General features: G+C 37.5%; 2 protein-coding genes across 4 annotated transcripts in view; one reads left to right on the top strand and one right to left on the bottom strand.

Moving 5' to 3' along the window:
* The window catches only part of LOC113507610, a 411,058-nt gene extending 397,205 nt beyond the window's left edge, over window positions 1-13,853 (top strand). Inside the window, exons 5-6 of one of the 3 annotated variants that reach the window (XR_003401880.1) lie at window positions 1,903-2,195; window positions 2,451-2,732. Coding sequence is in view for 2 of the 3 variants with exons in the window: in XM_026890474.1 (XP_026746275.1) it covers window positions 63-127 (65 nt within the window). In the remaining variant the exon portion in view is untranslated. Of the gene's footprint in view, window positions 1-62; window positions 263-1,902; window positions 2,196-2,450; window positions 2,733-13,347; window positions 13,398-13,831 lie in introns of those variants that run through there. The other 2 variants (XM_026890475.1, XM_026890474.1) reach the window with 2 other exon arrangements.
* A 5,040-nt stretch (window positions 13,854-18,893) lies between these two features.
* Window positions 18,894-23,517, bottom strand: LOC113507615 (uncharacterized protein K02A2.6-like). Its single transcript, XM_026890495.1, has 2 exons — window positions 22,293-23,517; window positions 18,894-21,885 (listed from the first exon to the last, which is right to left on the bottom strand). The coding sequence occupies exon 2, from the start codon at window positions 21,789-21,791 to the stop codon at window positions 19,065-19,067; it is 2,727 nt and encodes a 908-aa protein (XP_026746296.1). The 5' UTR covers window positions 21,792-21,885; window positions 22,293-23,517; the 3' UTR covers window positions 18,894-19,064.
* Between the last annotated feature and the right edge of the window lie 344 nt (window positions 23,518-23,861).

Raw genomic sequence — 23,861 nt, forward strand, 5'->3', positions numbered from 1 at the left:
TGTATAAAACTTTAACGAACTAAAACCAACCCATTTTCCTTCCATTTCACTTTGCATACCAGGGTCGTTGAACAACCCCGCTGGCGCGACAGCCATCGGCACAAATGGGCCCCACAGAGCTTGCTAACATCTCTTTTAGGAGCGCGTGGAACACGAGCGCGCCCCCAGCACGGGCCTGGTCCGGCGGTAAGCTCAACATCCTATCAAGTCTTGCAGTACGAGTGTTGCAGTTGTGAGAGGTATATCGTAGTGGAACTATCATCCTTATTCTTTATGCTCCGTAATTTAAAATCCAAAAAGGCACAATATCTACTATTAAAGATTTTTTTGCAGCTTATTTAGTTACTGCTTATACATGTTATATTTAAGTCTTGTGCATATAGTAACATTTTGTTTTATACGACACCAGTTCTTCGACTTCCTTGTATATATCTGCTCCTGTCGTTTATTGTATCTGATCCAAAAACATTATACTTGATCTTCTTCGCTTCCTTTTGCTTGGAGCTTTTTTTAATATTGAGTTAAGATATCGCCGTGTCTAATTAGGTGACACAGCATTTTAACTTGTAATAAATGAATGATTGCCCTTGACACCTTATTTCATGAAAAGCAAGGTTACTTCGAGTACGTGCCACATTATTATTAATACATATTATACCTTTCATTAATTAACGTTTGTGATGTAAGGTCGACTTCAAAGGACCGACAGACGAGTCCCTAAGGTTTACAATGTTATTAGAATTAAAAAAACCCAAAAAACAAACATCTGGATAATACACGAATCTAACGAAATTTCCATGCAAAATGCGAATTATATCACGTATTTCCATTGAGTGACCGCAAACAAAACAATTCTGTGTCCCAAAACTAATTGCCATCCTAAAATGATCTTTAATCCCTTGTGTTAAAAATGAGCTGTTTTTTTGTCACAAGCATCAAAAAATTTGTGAATCGCAGGCTAACACACACAGGTTTCGATTTCTCTTTGAAATTAAAAGGGGACTCATGATTCCCTGAAGGTCGACTCCTAGTTATAATAGACACGTTTCGCACAAACGGACCTCAATGCCGTTTCCTTTTTTCAGTTAAACCTTAGTACAGACTTCAGGGTGATGGGCTGAAGCTATGCGACCTTTTTACACGTGGTTTGATTATAAAAGCAAGCCAGAACTTTGTAGTTAGAGATGCCATTTTCGGGTGAAACGAAAATACATAATGCCGACCCTTGCAAATTGTTGGGATATGGGAGGAAATGTAAAAAGAATGTCGACTTTCGTTATGCTATGTACACTCATTCGTATTTGAATCTCTTTTTTGTGTATTGTGGTACACCTGAAGCAATTTTCTGTAAGTCATTATGAGAGAAGTAAGTAAGAAATCAGTACGAAAGGCCTATTTTTTTTTAAATTAATACTCTTTAATTAGTTATTTCAATGTTGTACACATAACTTTACCAAGCCTTTTAAATGACAAGTGACAAAATAATATAGTACTGTCACTTCTAACCGAATAATTATTATTCCTCGTTATTTCAGTCTAGATAAAGAGCTGATCCTCCTCATTTCCCTACATTTTAAAGAAGATATCAAGTCAGAATAAGACCGTAAGTGTGTAAAATCCTACTTCCTACTATCCTGCTAATATTATAAACGCGAAAGTTTGTATTTATGGATGTTTGTATGAGATTTAGATTAAACTTGGTATGCAGACAGTTCATAACCGGAATTAACACATAGGATAGTATTTACCCCGGTTTTATGTTCCCGTGGGATCATTGTCGATTTGAAGCAGGTGGACCTGCGGGCAACGGCTAAAATCGCTATTGCAAGTATAATCGCTTCCTATCACCCTTTTGTTCCTAAACCGCCGAATCAATTTATAAACTTTTTTCTCCATTCTCAGGATTGGAGGTGCAGAATTGGGGCTCCTAATAAAGAATACTTTTGGAGAAATAGGAACGGAGCAAGATGATTAAATATACGACATGATCAATTGAGTTTGAGAGATCATCCTATCATAAGTACCATGATATTTGGTGACAGAGGCTGAGCGAGGAAGACTGCCACCGCCTCTTAAAGTCCTCCTCTTAGTTGCAGTTGTGGAAACAAGACAACGTTCTACTACGTTTAGCTTACTATCTCGCTTCCCCGATTCTGTAGACTTCTTTGCCTCGGCCCATTAAGCTAGGAAGCGTTGTAAGCATTACCTAACTTCTGCTTTTTATTAACCGACTTCAGAAAGCAGGATCTTCTCAATTCATCTTCATTTCGCTTTTTTTTAGGTTTGTTGTTAAAAATTTGGACTGGGTGAACCGATTTAGAGTAGATTATTTTTTATTTCAAGTTATATAGCTGTCGTTCGAGCCCATAACAATTCATCAGTTTTTATTTGAAGTCGATTGTATGTTTTTCTTGTGTTAAACTATAATTATTATTTCATATTTGTTTCAGAATTATAGTGACGATTGCTAAGTGGAACTATATGAAAGGTGGTATATACATACATTATATGACGGCATAAGGCATGGATGATAACATTAAAATTTTGATACTGGTAGCTGTATACTTAGCTTTCTTGTCAATGTTTTTGTTGATGTGTTGTTACTATAGATTAACGGGGAAATGTCTGAGACTGTACTAATATGATGCTAAGAGGTCTGAATTTTCTTTGCTGTTAAGGTGTTGCTTCATTTTTATTATTTGTTTTTAGGGCTCTGAAAGAAGCGATTGATTATAAAAACTTACTTAATTGATGCGTATTATTTAATATTTAAATATATAATAGTACCTTTTACGTTTTATATACATAATCTCCCAGAATAAAGTTTAGTGCAATTTGACCTAATAAAGTGGTTAGCGCCATTATATATTTGCAATCTTTTATTTACTTTCAAATGAAATTTTATCTGTATACAAATCTAGCCAGTTTAATTATACCATCTTCTTGATTTTGAAATAAATATTTTACTACTAAATTAAAAATTAAAATGCAAATAAATAAATAATAATAAAAATATAAAATAAAATACATCCCACTGCTGGGTACGGGCCTCTGTCCGTACAGGGAAGGCTTTGAGCATATAACTTGCCACACCAGCTCCCTGCGGGTTGGCCATTTTAGAAACCAAAATTTATAATAGAGGTTTCCTCACGATGTTTTAATTCTCCGTTCATCAGTGGTTCCTGTCCAATTTTCAAATAATTTATTAAAAACATTTCACTTGAACGAAATAGCTGATTTATGGACTAAGCACACATTTTCTATTCTTCAACAATGCCAACCAACGTTGTACGCGAAACGCACATAAGCCCTAAGTCTTATTTAGAGCTAAAGCTACTCGTAAAACATAAAACAACAAAATTGAATACACAGAAGCAATTTATAAGTGATCAATCTTCACTACTCGCTTCACTTATGGCCCAACATCGCCGGTAAACGCGCTTGACGGGGAACTGGCAGTATCTAAAATGAGTGTCGGGAAACAGAAATAAAATTCAACCTCCTTGCAACTTCTATGCACGTTCGAGAGTGCTTAAATCAGGGATGTTATGGAGCTTCGTAACCGAAACCGAAATGTTTCTTCAAGATTTTCAAAATGAAGGAAAATGTCGTTTTAAATGATAATTGAACTCGCGACTCGAGTTTCGTATATAAACGTCCATCAAATTATGATTGTACTAACCGATGCTTTACCTAAATTTCTATTTTAGTTGTTAAAACGAAAACACATCTTCTGAATTTTAGCTGTCACGATTCATGAGATATAGCCTTTTGACACACGCTTAGAAAGGCGGACAAACAGACAACCTACTCATAGTATTAAGTTTCTATTTTACTATTCACCCTCTAGTTACGTAAGCCTGAAAGTTTCGAATAATTTCAAACAGCAGAAGGAATTAAACGAAAAGAATACTCTATGACAGGTTCTTATCGATAGATCTGTCACAAAACAGGGCCTTTCAAAAATGAAGAAATGTTTTTATCCGAAACATCCGATACCATTCGAAGTACCGAAAATTATGTAATTATGTTCAGGCATAAGTATCCGAAACGGCACATCCATAACAACCCTACTTCAAATCTTGTTTGTGCGCATTTCTTGAACATTTAACTCTGACTTGTTGGTGTTTGTGGTGATAGGACATGTTTACAGTGCCTAGGACTTTGAATAGTGGTTTCAACTTGTTTACAATTGTATCCAAGATTTTTTAAGGAAAAATTTCGTAGACTCAGAAAAAATCATATTAATTTAATATGTATTATGAATCTTGAATCACGCTGAATGTGGCCCTTTTAGGACTAAAATGCTGGCATTCTCAATACCAAGTTTTTTTTGCAAAAAAAACTTGGTATTGAGAATGCTGAATCTCAAGAAAGGAGGACGCGGCCGAATTCGTGGCTAATGCAGATAAAGCTATGGATGGAGAAAAGTATAGATAATTACAGAAAAGCAAATTTTAAAGAAAAATTGTCACCCATCAAACTAATTTCCTTACCAACCTTTACTTAACTTCAGCTTCTATTACATTATTTGTTGTTAAAGAGGCAACAAAAATACACCATTTGTAAAAAATTTAACCGTCTAGCTTTTACGGTCCATGTGATACACTCTCAAATTATATCATTAACAAATGAGGGCGGAAGACCTAAAAATAGGCACATCCAACACTTGCATCCCACGATCCCACATCCCACTCCTAAGATGATAAATAAAGGAAATAAACAAATAAACAAATCTTAAGGAAATGTAAAGCTATTAATCAATCTTAGTAATCTCAGCAAAGACTCACTATCTTAGCAAAGCAGTATTTATTGTGATTCGGATATTAAAGTGTCCGGAAGAGAAATGTATTTGTCGGATTATCTGCGGTACTTTGAGAAATTTTCTGCCGCTACCTTTTAAAGTATTATTGCGGCGTAGGAAGAGACCTCAACGTACGTAAGCCAACAATTTAACGTGCCTTTAGAAAGCTGGAAAAAATTCTTATGACATTGATGGTCACCCATCCATGGATCGAGCGTACCAATCGTAGCTTAACCTGCTATCGTTCAACTTGTGCAGTTATAGCTAAGCCACGCTCCTCGTGACTACGTTACTTTATTCGAATTGACTGGCCTGTTGTTTGTGGTTAGTGGCCCTGGCTGCTGTGCCGGAGGTCGTGGGTTCGATTCCCACCCAGGATTTTTTTTATGTGATGGGCACGATCTTTGTTCTGTGTTACTTATCTAGGTATGTCTTGTATGTATTTATCAATATACAAGCATGTTTATCAGTAATTTGTCTAGCTAAGTTTGAGACTCGATGGCGCTGTGCGAAAGTATAAAAAAGTACTATGTTACAACTACATATGTTGGGGTCGGCTTCCATTCTAACGGATTCAGCTAAGTACCTGTGTTCTACAAGGAGCGACTGCCTATCTGACCTCCTCAACCCAGTTCCCTGGGCAACACGATACCAATCGGCTAGACTGGTTGTCAGACATTTCAAGCTTCTGACTACCTGTAACGACTGTCAAACACGTGGTTTCCGAAACACGGAGGAACTCGCTATGACAAAGATGACCCATCTACGGACCAACCGCGAGAAGCGTAGCTCAACCTGTGATCGATTCACTTATGCGGTTATAGCGTAGCCACGAGCTTCTCCACAACAAGCCATGTGCTCTTCAACAACTGCAATAACGATACCTCTTTTAAAAATACTTTGTAACCTCCTTGCTTTGTTTCTAAGAATCAAAAATAACACAGAGATTACATTTTACATCTCAACAATAATTCTAGCTAATTACTTAACGTGCGTTCCGCGTAAAAAGTACGTTGGTAATTAGTGGAAACAGAAAACATTGTGGCTTATACCGTGCTAATGACCGGCATAATACGTCTGGTGATTCTTGTTTTTACTTACTAATGAAATGTTGCAGAATTGCAGCGGATTTTTATAAAATATTATTAAAAGTAGGTATGATGGTGACTTCGTTTGCGTGGTAAAGTGATTTGAGATTTTATTTTGAACAATTTTTCTTAGTGGTCCTCCCTTTCCCTCTCCCTCTTTCTCTCCGTTTATATAATTGTGCTTTATAATGCACTAGCCGTGCCCCGCGGTTTCAAGTTCCCGGTGCCTTTATATTATCGGGGCGGAAATGGATCCAACAAATCACTATCTTAACAAAAGTCACGATTACTTAATATGGTGTTGAAGTTTTCTTAAATTTTCCAATTTTCATAAGAACCTTTCATGACAATAACAAAAAGCGAATTAGCGAAATCGGTACAGCCGTTCATGTCACGCGTGATGCCGGATTTTTATATACATAGATTACAACCATTTTATAATCCACTAGCTTTTCGTCCGCGTCGAGGTCGGTTATATCGCATTTCCAAGAGAACTCTTCAAAAGTCCGGGATAAGAACTATCATATGTTCTTTCTCAAGGTTAACTCTATCTCAGTACCAAATTTTTTTAAAATCAGTTCAGTGGTTTAGACGTGAAAGCTTAACAGACAGACAGACAGAGTTACTTTCGCATTTATAATATCAGTCGGGATTGAATACAAGCTTATTTACAAAAAAAAAACTTTAAATTGGACTTAGCTGGCTCTCACATTAACAGCACTTTAAGTAGTGATGATAGGTCCCCTACCATTAAACAGCGTAATGTTTGCAACAGACGGCGAAACCCTTCCGAGCCTTATTTAGATAGTGTCGCTCAAACGTACGCTACTTCCAAGATTTACGACCAACAGTACTACGGAAAATATGTTACAGTTTGTAAATATTGCTAGGAAAACGTTATTCGACTCCGTTGGTATTGGACTTTATATATGACTCTACTTTACGTGTGTGCCTCTGAACTCCTAAACGGCTGGACCGATAATGAATTTTGTAGGAGTTACCGTTTCCAAATAGTTTTGATATAAGGCGATTTTTTTTTATTTGGTATCGCTTTAAAGAACCATCTCTTTACTATTTCTAATATAATAATTAATCTGGGTATCCTTACTGATTTCAATAAATCAAAAAAATATGAAACGTCGTAAGCACACAAATATTTGAGTCATGATTTAAAAAAAAAAACTCTTAGTCCAGACTTCATTTTGGAATTAAGACACGCACACAGACAAATCAACTTCAAACACGTTTTTGATTCGGAGTATAAAAATATAATTTCGAATGCAAAACAGCTCGCTTTTCTGACTCCGGAGTATCTTGCTAGAATACAAGTGTCGCACTTGTATCGAAGTAATCATTACGTAGGGAAGCACGTAGGCATTTCAATTCAATTCCCAGCAAAACTGACTTCAAATTAGTACGGAATTAAGTTTCTCTCAAGTCAGATTGCCTCTGGCGTGTGCTCCTGGATTAGATTTTATACTGCGTCTTAACGAAGCAGCTTAAGTTATGGGAGAGTAGCGATAAGTTTTATGGTATATGGTTGTGATAGATATATGTCATAAAGAGGTCGTCCCTGTTTCGGAAGGCACGTTAAAATCGTGTCTGAACGTACGTAAGTCAACAATTTAACGTGCCTTCCGAAATGCTGAGGAATTCCTTATGGCATGGATGGTCACCCATCCATGAGCTGACCGTATCAAACGTAGCTTAACCTGCGATCAATCAACTTGGGCAGTAGCAGCTAAGCCGCGAGTAGGTCCAGGATGTTGTTTATACAACTTTGACAGTCGTTCCAGGAAGTCAGAAGCTGGGAAGTCAGACAACTAGTCTGACTAAGGGGTATCGTGTTGCCCAGGTAGCTGGGTTGAGGAGGTCAAATAGGATAGTCGCTCCTTGTTAAAGGTGCTGCATCCGGATTGACTGGAAGCCGACCTCAACATAGGTGGGAAAGGGTTTCTTCATAGCTAACCGCCACTTCTTTACCAACACACTCTTTTTGACAGTTGTGGAAGCGAGTGAGCGCAATAGACGGCGTCTCCCTCAGAAATGACTAAGGCACAAGAGATTTTACTTTTCTTTATAGAGCCGAATGTTGTTAATCTCTGCAATATGCTGCATGCTTCTAGAATATGTATGGATTTAATAAGCGTTTATGAGATTCAGTCATATTTGAATTGAAAAGTCGATGATACAGTTTTTAAAACTCTCTGCTTATTAAATGTATTTGTGTGAGATTGTTTTTTGTTTTATAAAAGTCTAGATGTTGTATGTTTCAATGTTACACACAGACAAACCAACATAATGTTTCTCGCTTGTCAATTACTAATGGAATTAATTGTTAAATAAAGAATCAGTTTTATACCAAAACTTTAATTTGAATTTTAATGCTTCTCGCTATCCAAGTACTTAAAAAATCTTAGTCAAATCTATTTCGTTTTATACCGAAACCAATTTTTCCTATTTAACAGTAAAGCTTCAGCTTACAATTTGGGACACAACGAATTAGCTCCCGTAGACACAGCAGGAAGGCAGCGAGGAATCCTGTGATGAGCAACCGTGAGGTGCGAGCGATGCGGCCGATGCGGTCGATGCGCGTCGCACGAGCGATGCGACGAGTACGTGCGATGCGGGCGACGCGAGCGGTGCTTGTCGTGCGACACGTTACTTGATTCTAATTGATATTCAACAACTATGCGCTATGCCAACATGTTAGCTAACATTTAAACGTAGTGTTGTTTTAATGGTAGTAAGAATAGAAAGCAGGTGTATTAGGAGTGTATTTTTTATTTAATTTGATAGTTTATAGGACCAATAATCATATTAATACACTAAGTATTTACAATTTGGTTTTCTTTTGAACGTTTTCGGTCTAGATGAAGATTACAACGGCAAAACTAGGTACTACACCTTCATTGGGAATATACTGCCTTCCGCTTGCTATAATCTAAGATGCAAGCAAAACAAATATTTATTGAAATAGATGCAACAGTTAAGTCCCTCTATTAAAGCATTTTTACAATCGTTGTGCAGAGAATACTCCAAAGTTCATCTAACCCACATTAGTCACGTGCCTTATATCAGTGATTTTCACACATTTGGCTATTGTCAACATATTATTTGGACAGAGGGCTAGTGAAGAAGCGTAACTGGGCTAATTCTACTTTGATACATAAAGGAATATACTTTTAACACTTAAAACTGTATTACAACAGAGCTGTTATAAAGAAACTAAAATTTTGTAACATTAATCTTCAATTCAAAACAAATCAGACCCTTGTCAATTGATAAGGAATTCAATTAAAGCAACTAATAAATAAAGATCACAGATTAACTAAATCGATAGGGTTACAGTGCCACGCGACACGATACAGAAGTTACATCGCTAATTTAATTGAAGACTTCTACAAATATGCATGCATGTTTCAGAGGCGATGTTGTGTTTGCTGTAAAATAGGTTCAGGAGAAAAAATCCGTGTCAAATCTGTATTTTGTCGAATCCCGTGTAATTGAAAGCCGAATTTAACGTACCTTGAAAGTTAAATAAGCTTAAGACAAATATGTTACAAATAAACAAGATTGAACCTTACTTTAATATGTTAAGATTCGTTTTTGACCACTTTAAATACAAGGTCTTCGGTATATAATGACAGATTCAATTAAAAAAGAAATCTTGTACCTTCTGACTTGTGTCACTGCAACGGATACAATTAAATGCAAACTCAGCTTTATTGATAATGCGATAGAGTTGAATTTTATATACTGTTGCTACTGAAAACGTGCGTTCACAATGAAGGTAAGTTTGTACCACTACATTACTTTTAAATTAAATAAAATGCCTGCTTGCAATGTCTATTTTTATATAACAGTCATTGTCTCGATAAGAATATAACATAAGATTCCCTTAATTATTTTTTTGTTTGTCCTGTCTAATCCCCGAAACGGTTCGATCGATTCTGATAAAACTTTGCCCAAGTTGGCTATGTTTGTAAGGTAACCTATACTCAACTTTTACGGCTGACATTTAGTAAGCAAAAAAGTAAACTTAGGTAATTTCATTATTCCACAAATGTTCTAATATAACCTTTAACTCCTGTCTCGATCACGTTGTGTATCAGATAACGCAACGATTACGCGTTGCACCTCAATTAAGTGTACGGCGGCATGCGATGTACTAAGTATAGTCAGCAACGCAAACCGGTTAACATAATCCGATTAACCAAGGTACCAGTATTTTGTGGTTTCGTTTCTATAAGCTAAAATCAAACAATAATACTGACGCTCCGCTGTCTGTCCGTCCGTTAATTTTCACAGATGATTTCTGATGTTTTTGCGGTTAGAACAACAAATGCTTACAATAAAGATCGAGTTTAAGGAACTGTATTAACGGGCATAATTTTGTTAGCACCTAACAAAATCAACTTGTGTAATAATTTGTACAACCATCTATGTTTAGTTTATAATTCGCCTATTATTACACTACCCTCAGTGTCAAGAGTGCGACTCGCACTTGACCGGTTTTTCAATGAAGACATCCATGGTCGAATGGCGTACGCACCGGTTTCAAGGTCTCGCTAGCTCTGAGTTCCGGGGTTCGATCCCCGGGCAGGTCAATGTAAAAATTGTCATTTCTATATTGTCTCGGGTCTGGGTGTTTGTGGTACCTTCGTTGTATCTGAATTCCATAACACAAGTGCTTTAGCAACGTACTTTGGGTTCAGATCAATGTATGGGATGTTGCACTCTTTAAAAAAAATGTCGCTTCGAAATTAATATTCATGGGTTTTTTCAACCTATACCTACGACATATTTATATTAATCGATCAATTTGTGCAGCTGTAACTTTGGCCACGAGCTCCTCTTCGTTTTAATAATTTGCCATGTTTAATAACTTCTATTGATGACTATACTGTAATACTAAGGATAATGGAGTTTTTACCGTCGTTAAGACACTGAGTAACTTCAGTTAATCTGTCTGTAGATACGGTTTAGTTACGAACTACTGAATTCATTTTGATTATGTTTTAAAGTTAATCATCAATGAATATGCTAGCTACGCCCCACGGATGCACCTGTGTTAGTGCCTTCCATTTCTATTTAAGATCAGTTTTTTCTGAAAATATATCTTTCTTGTAGCCTGGTCTTGACTACTACAATAAGATTCTGAATTTATCTGTATCTAATTAGCAGGTTAAACTAACAGATGCAGCATATAATATATGAAGGAGGCGAATTGTTAGTTTTATTGTCTGTGTAGGTACATATGTAAAGGTAAAGGTAAAGTGTAGGCGGTAAAGGTTTTGTGATAAACTAAAACTAAATTTCTCTCCAGATTCTACATTTATTTTTCAATCGCAGACATTTAAATAATTATTTCTAGATTGGACAATTAAAGCCCATATTTGCCCTACAACTGAGCAAACACCAATTCAACGAATAATTTAAAATCCAATTTAAAATAGTTTCAAAAAAATAAAAATCAAGAAAATAATGTATTAATAAATAATTTCTCCGAATCGATTCTTAGCTATCCAATTAGACGATACAAAAAATAAAGTCCCAAATAGGAAAAATCCAGAATTCTACTAATGTTATAAACTACTGATATTATAAACGCAAAAATTGGTATGTACATCTATGAATGTTTGTTACTCTTTCACGCAATAACCGCTGACCGGATTAAGACAAAACTTAGTACACAGATAGTTTAGAACCTGTATCAACTTATAAGATAGTTTTTATCCCGACTTATGTTTCCGTACAGTGGGATAAGTTTCGATTTGTAGCCTGCGGGCCGCGAACAACAGCCAGTTCTTCAATATCACAACAAATATTTTTCCACTTCTAATAAATTAAAAACACCATCTATTAACACCATTCAATAAATTATCTCAAAACAACACAAAATCATTATATAAATACGTTACTATAGACAAAGAAAATTTGTACAATCCCGATCTCCGACCTCGTATCCCAAATCTACGGATAAAATCGCTTGAGGAGATCAAACTTCTGTGAGAACTCATAAAAACTAAATGTTAGACTCGTAAAAGGAAATGAATTTAACTTGACTGTATAAGCTGATTCGACGGATGAATACTGAAGTATGGGGATAAAAGTATTAGCACAGATGACGAAAGACACATTAGAAAGATCGTTTGACATTATGCTCTTTCTTTGGAAAGAGGATGTTTTGTTCGTAACAGTCGTAAAATGTTAATGATTCCCTTGGATATTCAATTGCGTTATGATATTACCCGTGAATGTCTACCCTGTCAAAAAAAACCAAAATCAAAACAAACGGGGAAGGAATTTGTGCACTAAAGAAATTACAGAAGTGAAGGAATATTTCTATAGCAGACAGACTAAGTGAAAACTTGTCAATTGTAGGTATTGAGAAACAGGGCTCTTTACAAAATATTATATCACCCATCAAATATTAAACCTGGTTTTAATTAGTATATTTTCTAGTTACAACTCCAAAATAAATCATATCTGAAAAATTTAATGAACAAAAAAATAAGCTTTAGCGACAAGGTTCCCATGTCTACCCTTTTCGTATTGAACCCTAAAAAAGAAACAACACGAATTAAACTATAATAAGTGTGAACAAGACTTAACGTTTCAATAATGTTAAAGTTAGAATGCAATGATTTTCTCTTTCAAGATCCGTCTAAACTTTACTGTACAATTCAGCCAGACTGCAGTTTCATTTCCAGTCCTTTTCTATAAGTCATAAAGGTACCAGAAGACCGATTTGAAACTCATTAAAACTTGTCCCAACTATTTATCTCCAGTTATTTGGCTAGTTCTGAGACTATTCCATTTTAATCGGAGGCAATAAATAAGTCTGTTAGACTGCGCAAGACGTTTTTACGTCTTACATTTTTTATATACTTTCGTTATCCTTTATCTTGGATGTCGAACTTCAATTTGCTCAATAAAATTTTAAGACGAATAGCAGAATTTACTCCATTCAAATAGGTGTAGAACGTCTATCCCCTAATTCAAAGTTCAGGGGCTATAAAATGAACGGGCTAAGCATAAAGACGGTAGACATTTGGAGCAGGCATCAAAACTCCTTGCAAGCCTCATTATGACGTTTTACAACCACGACTGTTAAGTGGAGAGAGATAGATTTACACAAATGGATGGAACCATCTCCTTTTTACTGGATTGTTTTAGAATTCATAACTTTGAATACTAAAGTATGTAATAAACCGAAAGACTGGCGATCGCTACATATTATACTCGACCCATTTTGATAATCGCCAGATTGGCTCTAGTAGCAGTCAAAGATCAGAAGTAAGTGTTTTACTACAAGTTTTGAGACAACCGCAGAACTTATGCAGCTTAAGACCGTCTATAATGCTAGGGATGCTGAAAATCCTTGTAAATGATAGCTGCGAAATGTTTTCAGGGATATCTGCCATAACTATAATATGCTGTCTTCTGCAGGGTCAACAACCACCAGGGTCAGCAACCCATCCAGCTGATGTAAGCTTGTAGTAAGTTTATTGTGAATAAAGTAGTGTTGGAGTATCTAGTCCAGTATATAAAATTAACAATGAACAGTATTACGATTCACCTACCCTTCACTTCTTGACTCGTACTCTAGCTCTAGAAAAAATCCTCGCTGAAGAAACTCTTCGACACGCATTCTATTCGTTTACAAACTTATTATGTTAGATGACTGGTGACTCATAACTCAGATAAGCGGTCACCGTCAAAGTTTCGCGAAACGATTTCAGGTCAACGACGAGATCGCATCACGAAACGAGTCCAAGTAACATCAGCCCGAGAGTTAATTAATTGGGACGTGACTCGATTTATTTGTGCCCGGGTTAATGTTCTGATAGGAAGTTTTGATTCGGTGTTCAACTTGTCGTCTGATACTGAGGTTGTTATGGTTTTTTTACTATAAATTGTATTATTATTACAGACTAGCTGTCCCGGCGAACAACGTACTGCCTAACAGCCGATGATATATATAAGATTTATGAACGAGTTATATTGCCTAGCAGTGGAAGGACAAAGGCTGTGGAGGATGGACTTTCCTCTTACAATTACTAATATAAGGAAAACATAATATTGTTCAATTCACAACTAACAGTATTATTAAATAGTAATTGGATAAATCCAACCACGCCGTACTGCGCGCGCCGTGTATATGTCACCAGGCTCTGATAATTGTCACAAATTGTAATTAATGAGATGAACATTTCATGACGTGTGGAAATATCATCGATGTTTCTGGTCTACAAGCTTTTTTGTTTTCTTGTAGAATTTTCATTACATTTTTCAAATTACAACATTAACATTAATTAAATATGATTAATTTTACTGTTTTTTTTACAGCTAACAAAATGGTAGCTGTAATTGGTCGACTGCAGCTCTTTAAAAGGCGAGGTAACCTGTCTAGCAAGCCACACCGTGCCCCACTCTCCTAAAACATAATAAAAATACGATTATTCATCAATCATCACAGTAATCAACGAATGGAGCCAGATTTAGGCATAGAGCTTTCTCAAAGTGCTTAACCCACCCAGCTTTTCCCCTTTCAACCTTTTTGAGGTCGTTGATCTACCTTCAGGTACATCATCAATCTCCAAGGCACAGAGCTCCAAGGTTTTTCACTAGAAGAGGGTCCTAGTACTTTCAAGAGTTCTCAAATTACAAAGAATTTCTAACCTAAGCTTTTCGTAGAAATTCTTCGTTAGACACAATAATGAAGTGTCTAAATCATGCTTTCAACTATTGAAGGAACTTTAAAGGGTGCTCAAACACTAATATAAATTGAACAAGTTATCATCAAAGCATAAATGGGAAAGTACACTTAAATGTAAGTAGTGAACTATAACGAAGTTTAACGTTTTCGTTTTATGACGAACGTCATTCGGTCACGATTTATGGATTAGTAAGTTTGAATGAGCTTAGATGGTTTGTACACAAGCCGGAATTACTGAAGGATGATTTATTGGACTTCACGTGATTGATGGAAGAGGCTATGACGGCAGTCGATGATGTCACTGTTGTTAGGTGTACTGGGGACCTAGACAGAGATACATCGCATGTTTAGACATCGAATATTTTTAGTAAAAAGTTTTTTTTATATGTGTATCCTGTTTCACATCCCGCAACTGGGCAAAGGCATGCTCATTTTTCTTCCAGACCTCTCTATCTTTAGCGATTTCTGACAACGTGCGCTCTGCGTGTTGCGGATACGATCTCACCGTGGTAAAAGAATTCGTTGGACCAGTTTTGAGGTTTTCAATGTTTGTAAAACCCCCGAACACATGGATTAAATCCTCTAGAGCCAGAATCGTCTTCTTTTTCCTTGATATTTTATTTATGAACTGACTGAAATGTGCCTTGTGACGAAAATCTCTTGAAAATTATGTTACAATTAACATCACAATGTAAACGCAACTTAACAATACAGTAAGTGATTATAGTAAACTTTAGGAGTCATTACAGCCATCATCGTATTATATCGGGCTATAAATGGCATGCGTTCAAATGGTCTGCTATAGACCCCCTAATCTACAATTCTCAGGCTTAATGCTATGGTAATCACGCTGTGAGCGGATTTGCTGAAACGGAGTCATGTCGATTTCCAGATGTTTTCGCTATTATTCTACAGCCTGAATTGCAATTAACGAGGTAGTGTTTTTGTTAATGATAGGTACGGAAGTCTAAAGCACAACTCACAAACAACTTTCCTTCAATTTTCCGTACATGTAGTTAGATTGTGGAGCTCGTGGCTAAGCTATAACTGCATAAGTGATTCGATCACAGGTTAAGCTATGCTTGACGCGGTTGGTCCGTAGATAGGTGACCATCTTTGTCATAACGAGTTCCTCCGTGTTTCGGAAGGCACTTTAAATTGTGGGTCCCGGCTGTTATTCCTACATCTTTGACAGTCGTTACAGGTAGTCAGAAGCTTGAAAAAGTCTGACAGCCAGTCTAACCAAGGGGTATCGTGTTGCCCAGGTAACTGGGTTAAGGAGGTCAGATAGGCAGTCGCTCCTTGTAAAACACTGGTACTTAGCTGAAACCGGTTGGACTGGTAGCCGACCCCAACATAGTTGGGAAAAGGCTAGGCCATGATGATGTAGTTAGATTGTGGACCTCACTACCACCCACTATCCGTAAGTCATAAACAATTTCTATCTTTAAGAGAGTAAAGGGACACTATCTTTCCTCCTATTTTTTTATTTATATGTAAGTATATATTTATTCTTTGTGTGTTATATATGCATAGGTATTTGGATTAAAGCACTTTTTATTGTAATTTTGCACACTGCTGCCTTTATTTCTTTTATCACTAGTCCGAAATTTCTACTAGAAATAAGCAGTATCTTTTTACATTACCTTTGGAATATCTGTCCTTTTTAAACTTGTGTGTACATATATAGATTAATAATATCACATCACGTACTTACCAAATAGAGCTTATATAATAACAAACTCTACGAACTCAAGACAATTCAGTTTCTGACACGTCATAAAATATTTACGATCTTCTATACTTTTAACGATTTGATTCAATCAATAGATTAGTGAGGCGTAAATGGTAAAGACAACTCTGAGTTAAAGGAAACAAGCTTCAGTTTTGATTGGCAGGGTGTTGGTATAGCTACATAAGCGATTATACAAGGCTACTAAACATGGTGTCATAAACTTAGACAAATTTTAGTGAGCTCTGGTCATCAGCCTTCAATGAATGTAAAACAAGTATACGTGGACAATAATAGTGAATATCAGTACTAGCTTAACATAATGAAATATTTTGATCTGCACGGATAGCCAAGTGGTTGAGGTCGTCACGCAAAACCCAAGAAAATTCAGACAAGTAGCTGATAAGTTGATTAACAGATTATTTTCTTACCGAAAATCTGAAGATCAAAGTAATCGACACTAATACCAGCTTGTATACGTCCCACTGCTGGGCACAGGCCTCTTTCCGTATGAGGAAGGATTTTGGGCATTGATCATCACGCTAGCTCACTGCAGGTTGGCGACTTCAGATGCTAATATTTAGAATACAGTTTTCGTCACGATTTTTTTTATTTACCATTTGTCAGTGGTGTCTTAGAATACTTAAGAAAGTACATACATATAACTTTGAAATAGTAACACTGAGATTTCGCCTGCGGGGTTGAACCTGCACTTCGTGCACACAAAACAGACAGAACCGCAAGGCTACCACGAAACTAAAGAAGATCAATTAATCCACATCCAAGTAAAAAAGAAAAAAAAAGTCTTTTTAATTTTATTAAGTTAAGTTCAAGACGTATAAATCAAAGGTCCTGCCATAAAAGATGTTCTACCATCTCCAGAGTAACCCAGACCAGCTGAAACACGATTCAGTATCGCAGAAACTATTACACAGAGAAAGTAAATCACTAGTTTTATTCGTACGACACCCATATTGTTTTATGGGCCACGCAATCTGGTGTAATGGATAGTGTTGGGGGCTCGATTTTGTCGATAATCGAGTAGCAAGATTTATCGGGGTGAAGCGATTAGTGATGGGTAATCGATATAGTCTTTAGGATGGATTGTGTGTTTTTTGATAATGTTTTGCGGTGATCGATTAAGTTCTTGCTTTTTTTTTCGACGGTGACTTTTTTCGAAGTTGTTTCTTATACCAGTATCTTGTTTTACTGTATAATTAGAACGTTAAGCAGCTTTAGTCATTAGTTTAAATTAAAACATCTAATATAGTTAGGATCGTCGTTTAGATCAGAAACCTTGAAGAGAAAATAAAGACACCTATATTTAAAATCTTCAACAAAAACACTATCTTTAAAAAAACTTATCACCACTTTATAAAGAACGATCTAATTCTTAGGTACTAGGTACTGTTAATAAAAGATATTAAATAAATAACTTAGTTTCGTAAGAATTGTTGTGTTTGTCCAACACTAATGTAATATGTTGCAACATATGCTTACAGGGTGTTTTTGTTCCGCAGTGGGTATCAAAGAAAACTCATTATCCTTATTTCATAGCTTTTTTCATTTGTTTTGTATTATTTGTTTTATAAGTCTTATAATATTAAACTTCTAGAAGCTAGCTTTTCAAAAATGGAATGTTGTCAGTCTTTGGTGCATGCTTTCACGAATTGAACTTTATCAATGGGAATGTTTATCACCGTATCTTAAGGCTCCACAACTCACGCTTTACGTTTGGTCAAGAGTGAGTTGTCTTAAGCTTTTTTATTTCGTTTTATTAAGGCCATAACTGTGTTCAGAACTTCTTTTTCTGAAAACTTTAACACCACGTTATACATCAACCATACCAAAAGAGGATAATATTTTTTAACAACAAAAACGTAGTTTCTATTTCAATTGAAACTATGAACATTAAACAAACTTGTCCAAACTTTATTATTATTTTTTATTGGTCTAAAAGACAGTTTTTGACCGTTAAATGAAATAAGTAAGTAATGAAATAAGCATCAACAAAATAAGCTCACCCAGTCCGAAGTTTTCGTTTTCAAACATAAAAAGTGTAGGTTAATTGAGAACTTCCTTTAGAAGTCAATTTAAGAACATGATTTAAACATGTTTACTTCTCTGAAGAGATTCAGACATTTAATACCAAAAAGCAAGCTACCACTTTGGAATATAAATCTATTTCACACGAGTTTTATTACAGTGATATCACATAAAAACCCCATAGTTCTCTCTGTACGTTTGTCACGTATTTCATTTGGTATTCAAATCGTCGAGTATGAGATGATAGGAAAATCAAATTCCTGCGCCTAAGGAAGAACAGGGGAATATTTATTACAATTATTGGAGCGATCTTTTATTTTATGTTCGATTTGATAGGATTTTGCATTTTACTGTATGTACCTTAGAGGATATAATACTGTGTGATGGAATATGAAACTGTTGCACAATACTTGAAATTTTGCATCACTTTTAGATTCTTTTTGCATTTAAAAGAATGTTTGTGAACTATAGCGGGGGGGTATAAATGTAAACAACGTCTTAGCGGCACACTGCGTATATTCAAACTGGCTTCACTCACAATACAAATCACGCACACAACATTATCTAGATATACCCTACATTACACCTCCACCATTAAATTTAAGCTTAATTAAGTAAAATAACAAAAATAATGAAATAAATAACAATAAAAAAATCTAGAGTTCAAACCTAATCAAATTCGAAACCATATCTGACTACTGGTTTGCGCTCTCGTTTTGGCCGTAATTCAGACGCTCTTGGAAGTGGTGAACAGAGAGTAGGAGACTTGTTATTGGCGCTATCGTCGCGCACTAAAGGTTCGATGCCATTATCTTTAGCCTGAAGTGGAAAGTCAACCGGTTCTTTATGTTGTTGGCTAAAGTCATCTCTACTCTCATCCACCACCTCATCCCCCAGCGATGACATGGCATTTTCACCCACACTCGCAGCCGAGTCACCAGGCCCAATATCAGGACAAGTAACATCAGAAAAACGTGACCTATGACGTATTTGATCCACATGCCGCTTTATAAATTGACCGCCATCCCCCTCCACGATATACCTTCGAGAACCTTCCCTGCCATGGACCTGACCTTTAACCCACTTATCTTGCTGACCATAGCCCCTTGCCCAAACCATATCTCCTTGTTCAAAGAGGCGTCTTACGCCACCCGCGTTTTGAGCCTGCCTATCCTGTGCAACGCGTATTCTATCTATTACAGCTCGATCGTTTCTTAATAAATCAAAACGTGAACGTAATCTACGTTTTTGTAATATCATTGCAGGGGTCTCCCCTGTAGTGCTATGGATAGTATTCCTGTAAGTAAGAAGAAAAGTTTGTAATGCGGCGTCTATATCGACTTTATCCCTATGCGCTTTTTTAATAGCACGCTTACATAACTTGACGGCGTTTTCCGCAGCACCATTAGAAGATGGATGGTAAACTGGCGAAAAAGATTGCTTAATTCCATTAAGTTTTAGAAACTCAGAAAATTCTCTACTGGTGAACGGCGGACCTTGATCCGAAACTAGTTCCGCAGGAAGACCGAATCGTGCAAAAGTTGTTCGAAGGATTTTTATAATAGCTGACGCATTGGTGTGTTTTGTTTCAAAAGCTTCAAGCCATTTAGATGTCGAATCCACTAATATTAGAAAGGTTTTACCCTTTAAAGGCCCTAGAAAATCTATGTGTAACCGTGTCCACGGTTGAGGTAAATAAGGCCAATGTTGAGGTACGGAGTGAGGCGGCGCATCCGCCTCCAGCGCACACGTCTCACAGCTACGACACATAGTCTCCACATCGTCATCAATGCGCGGCCACCATACATAACTCCTGGCCCAGCTCTTCGTCTTAACTATACCCATATGACTACTGTGCAACTGTTTCAATATTATTTGTCTCAAAGACTGAGGTATAATCATGCGATAGCCCCACATAATACAGCCGCCTTCAATATATAATTCATTTCGCCTGATGAAAAATGGTTTGAGATCATCATCGTTACAAAAATGTGGCCAGCCAGATTCTATATAAACCTTAATTTTACTTAATGTTACATCCTTAAAGGTGGCCTTGCTGACGTCATAGTTTGTTATCGGTAAAAAGTTCTCAACAAAATTGACATACGTTACTTCTTTAACTGCGCTATCGTTAGTAACTTTAGACGGCAAGCGCGATAATGCGTCGGCGCAATTCTTTTTGGACGACACGTATTCAATATCATAATTGTACCCCGATAACAGAACGGCCCAACGTTGCAATCTAGAGGCTGACATAACTGGTATACCAACTTTGTCACCAAATATATATGTTAGGGGTTTATGATCCGTTCTCAGTATAAACTTCCTTCCGTACAAGTACTGGTGATATTTGCGTATTCCGTAAATAATAGCTAACGCCTCCCTATCAATTTGAGAATAATTACGTTCAGCCGATGTAAGCGAGCGCGAGGCGTATGCGACGGGCCGCTCGCCGGCCGCCGTCACTTGCGACAGCACGGCGCCCACCCCCACACCGCTAGCGTCTGCCGTCAACACTAACGGTAACTCGGCCGAGTAGTGCATCAAGACTTCACTGCTCGCCAGCACCTTCTTTACTTCTTGGAATGCACTGTGACATTGGCTACTCCAATCATATTTCGATCCCACCTTTAATAGCTTGTATAACGGAGCGAGCATTGTACTTAAATTTTTAATGAACTTCGAGTAGTACATAATCATGCCTATAAACGATCGTAATTCTACTACATTCACGGGCGCAGGTGTATCTAAAATAGCTTTTACTTTATTGGGACAAGTATGGACTCCATCCTCACTAATCACATATCCTAAATAACTAATGGATTTCATGAAAAATTCACACTTTTCTTTTTTTACTTTTAACCCATATTTATCCAAACGTTGAAAGACTTTGTGTAAGTTCTGTAAATGATCACTTTTTGATGAACCTGTTATGATTACGTCATCTAAAAACACCCCCACGCGTGGTAAATCAGCAAATAATTCTTCTAAACGACGTTGAAAAATTCCCGGGCTCGACGATAGTCCGTACACCAAACGATTATACATGAATAAACCCTTATGCGTATTAATAACCGTATACTTCTTGGAATCATCTAATAAAAATTGGGCATAAGCCTGGGATAAATCAACCTTACTAAATCTTTTGCCCCCGTGCAAGCGAACTAACAAGTCCTCCACTCGTGGAAGTGGATAGCGATCAACTTCTAAAACTTTATTTAACGTCAATTTATAATCTGCACAAATTCTAATGTTACCGTCCTTCTTGACCACTGGTACAATCGGCGTAGCCCAGTCGGAGCGCTCCACGGGGGTGAGGATGCCATCCCGCACATGCTGTTGCAGGGCCCGCTCCACCGGCTCGCGCAGTGCATACGCCAGTGGGCGCGCGCGCATAAACACCGGGCGCGCCCCCTCCCGTACATGTATGCTGACCGGCGGGCCGGTGAATCGGCCCAGTCCCTCCGCAAACACATTACAATATCTGGAACTGAATGCATCTAAACTGAACTCCTCGTCTAATATTTTATTTACACAGGCCGGTTCAACAGTCGGCAACTGAATACCTAATTCCGTTATCCATTGTCTACCGAGCAAAGCCGTTTTCCCGTTTTTAATTACAAATAAATCCAAGACCTTCACTTTATTTTTGTATAGAACTCGAGGCGTTATAACGCCGACTGGATGCACTGACTCGCCAGTATAATATCGTAGGACAATATTACATTTATTAATCGATAAACTACTAAATAATTTCCGATACATATTATAACTAATGCACGATACCGCACTGCCTGTATCGCATTCCATACTTAATTCTTCATTGTGTACTATTAAAGTAATCATAAACGGTTTACACTGGCTTAAATTTAAAAGATTAAAATTAATGTCTATTACCTCCTCGCTGTGATCACTTTCACTTTCTATTATACTGTCGGCCGCTGTAGCTTCCACCCAGTATTGGCCCAATACGTTCGGGCACATCCGCCGAAGATGCCCTGTCCTGTTACAAACGCGACATACATAACTTGCGAATCTACACGTAGACGCAGCATGCGTTCCGCCGCACGCTCGACATTTTTGCTGGCGCGCAGCCTGCGCCCGCGCTTGCGCTCCATGCGCGAGCATCGACGTCGCCGGGCTTCGTGCGCGCTGGCGTTGGCGGTTGTCGCGCGGTCCGGCCTCCCGCGCCGTACCATTCACATCTCGCGCCTCTTTCTTCCCGCCCGCTGCACCCGCCGCGCCCCTCCGGCGCCATTGTGTCCCCTCTATCGCGTGACAGTCCATCGTTGCCGAGTCACCGCTTGACCTTCCGTGCCCTTGAACTACGCTCGCCGCATCTTTTTCTGCTGATTCCAAGCTAATTGCCAAACTATATGCCTTTGCGAAATCTAATTTGGGTTCGGCGAATAACCGTTGGCGAATCGTCTCACTGCAAATTCCGCACACCAACTGATCCCGTAGACTTTCTTGCAGCCAACTGCCAAATTCGCACGATTTGGACATTTTTTTCAATATAGCTATATATTCTGCAATAGTTTCACCGCTTTGCTGAATCCTTTTTCTAAATTTATATCTCTCAGCGAGCTCACTGGGCTTGGGCTGTAGATGTTTCTCCATTATCTCCACGATTTGCGAAAACGTTTTAGTTTTTGGCTTATCTGGCGTACATAGGTTAACTAAAAGTTCATAACTTTCCGCCCCCATGAGTGTTATTAATGTTGGCACATATAGCTCACTTTTCACCTCGTTCACTAGGTAATACTGTTCCAAACGTTCGATGTATAACCGCCAATCGTCCTTATTGACATCGAATTCCGCTATTTTACCTATCTTCATTGTATATTAAACACTAAACATGTACGCTTTAAAATGTCGGTTTAATCCTCGTCGCCACTGAACTATAGCGGGGGGGTATAAATGTAAACAACGTCTTAGCGGCACACTGCGTATATTCAAACTGGCTTCACTCACAATACAAATCACGCACACAACATTATCTAGATATACCCTACATTACAGTTTGGTGGAAGAAAAATAAGTTTTAATTAAACGGCGGTATCTTCTGCCTGTTGTTCTAGTGGTTAGCGACCCTGACTGCTATACCGGAGGTCGTGGGTTCGATTCCCGCCCAGGACAAATGTTTGTGTGATGAGCATGATCATTTGTTCTGGTGTCTGGGTGTAATTTATCTATAATATGTATGTATTTAGAAATATATAAGTAAAACTTACTTAATATAAATATATAAGTTAAACTTAAGTAAAACTTACTTATATATTTCTATCAGTTGTCTGGTTACTATAACACAAGCTCTGCTTAGCTTGGGATCAGATAACCGTGTGTGAGTTGTCCCAGGATATATTATATTATATTAAAGTGTACGAAAGAGCGCTCAAATGCCTGTCCTAAGTTGGTGACGTCTTCCAGTGCGCTATAGGTGCAGTCTGTATGTACCTACATTGC

This window comes from Trichoplusia ni, unplaced genomic scaffold, assembly GCF_003590095.1.
Source record: "Trichoplusia ni isolate ovarian cell line Hi5 unplaced genomic scaffold, tn1 tig00002967, whole genome shotgun sequence".
Classification (NCBI taxonomy): Eukaryota; Metazoa; Arthropoda; class Insecta; order Lepidoptera; family Noctuidae; genus Trichoplusia; species Trichoplusia ni.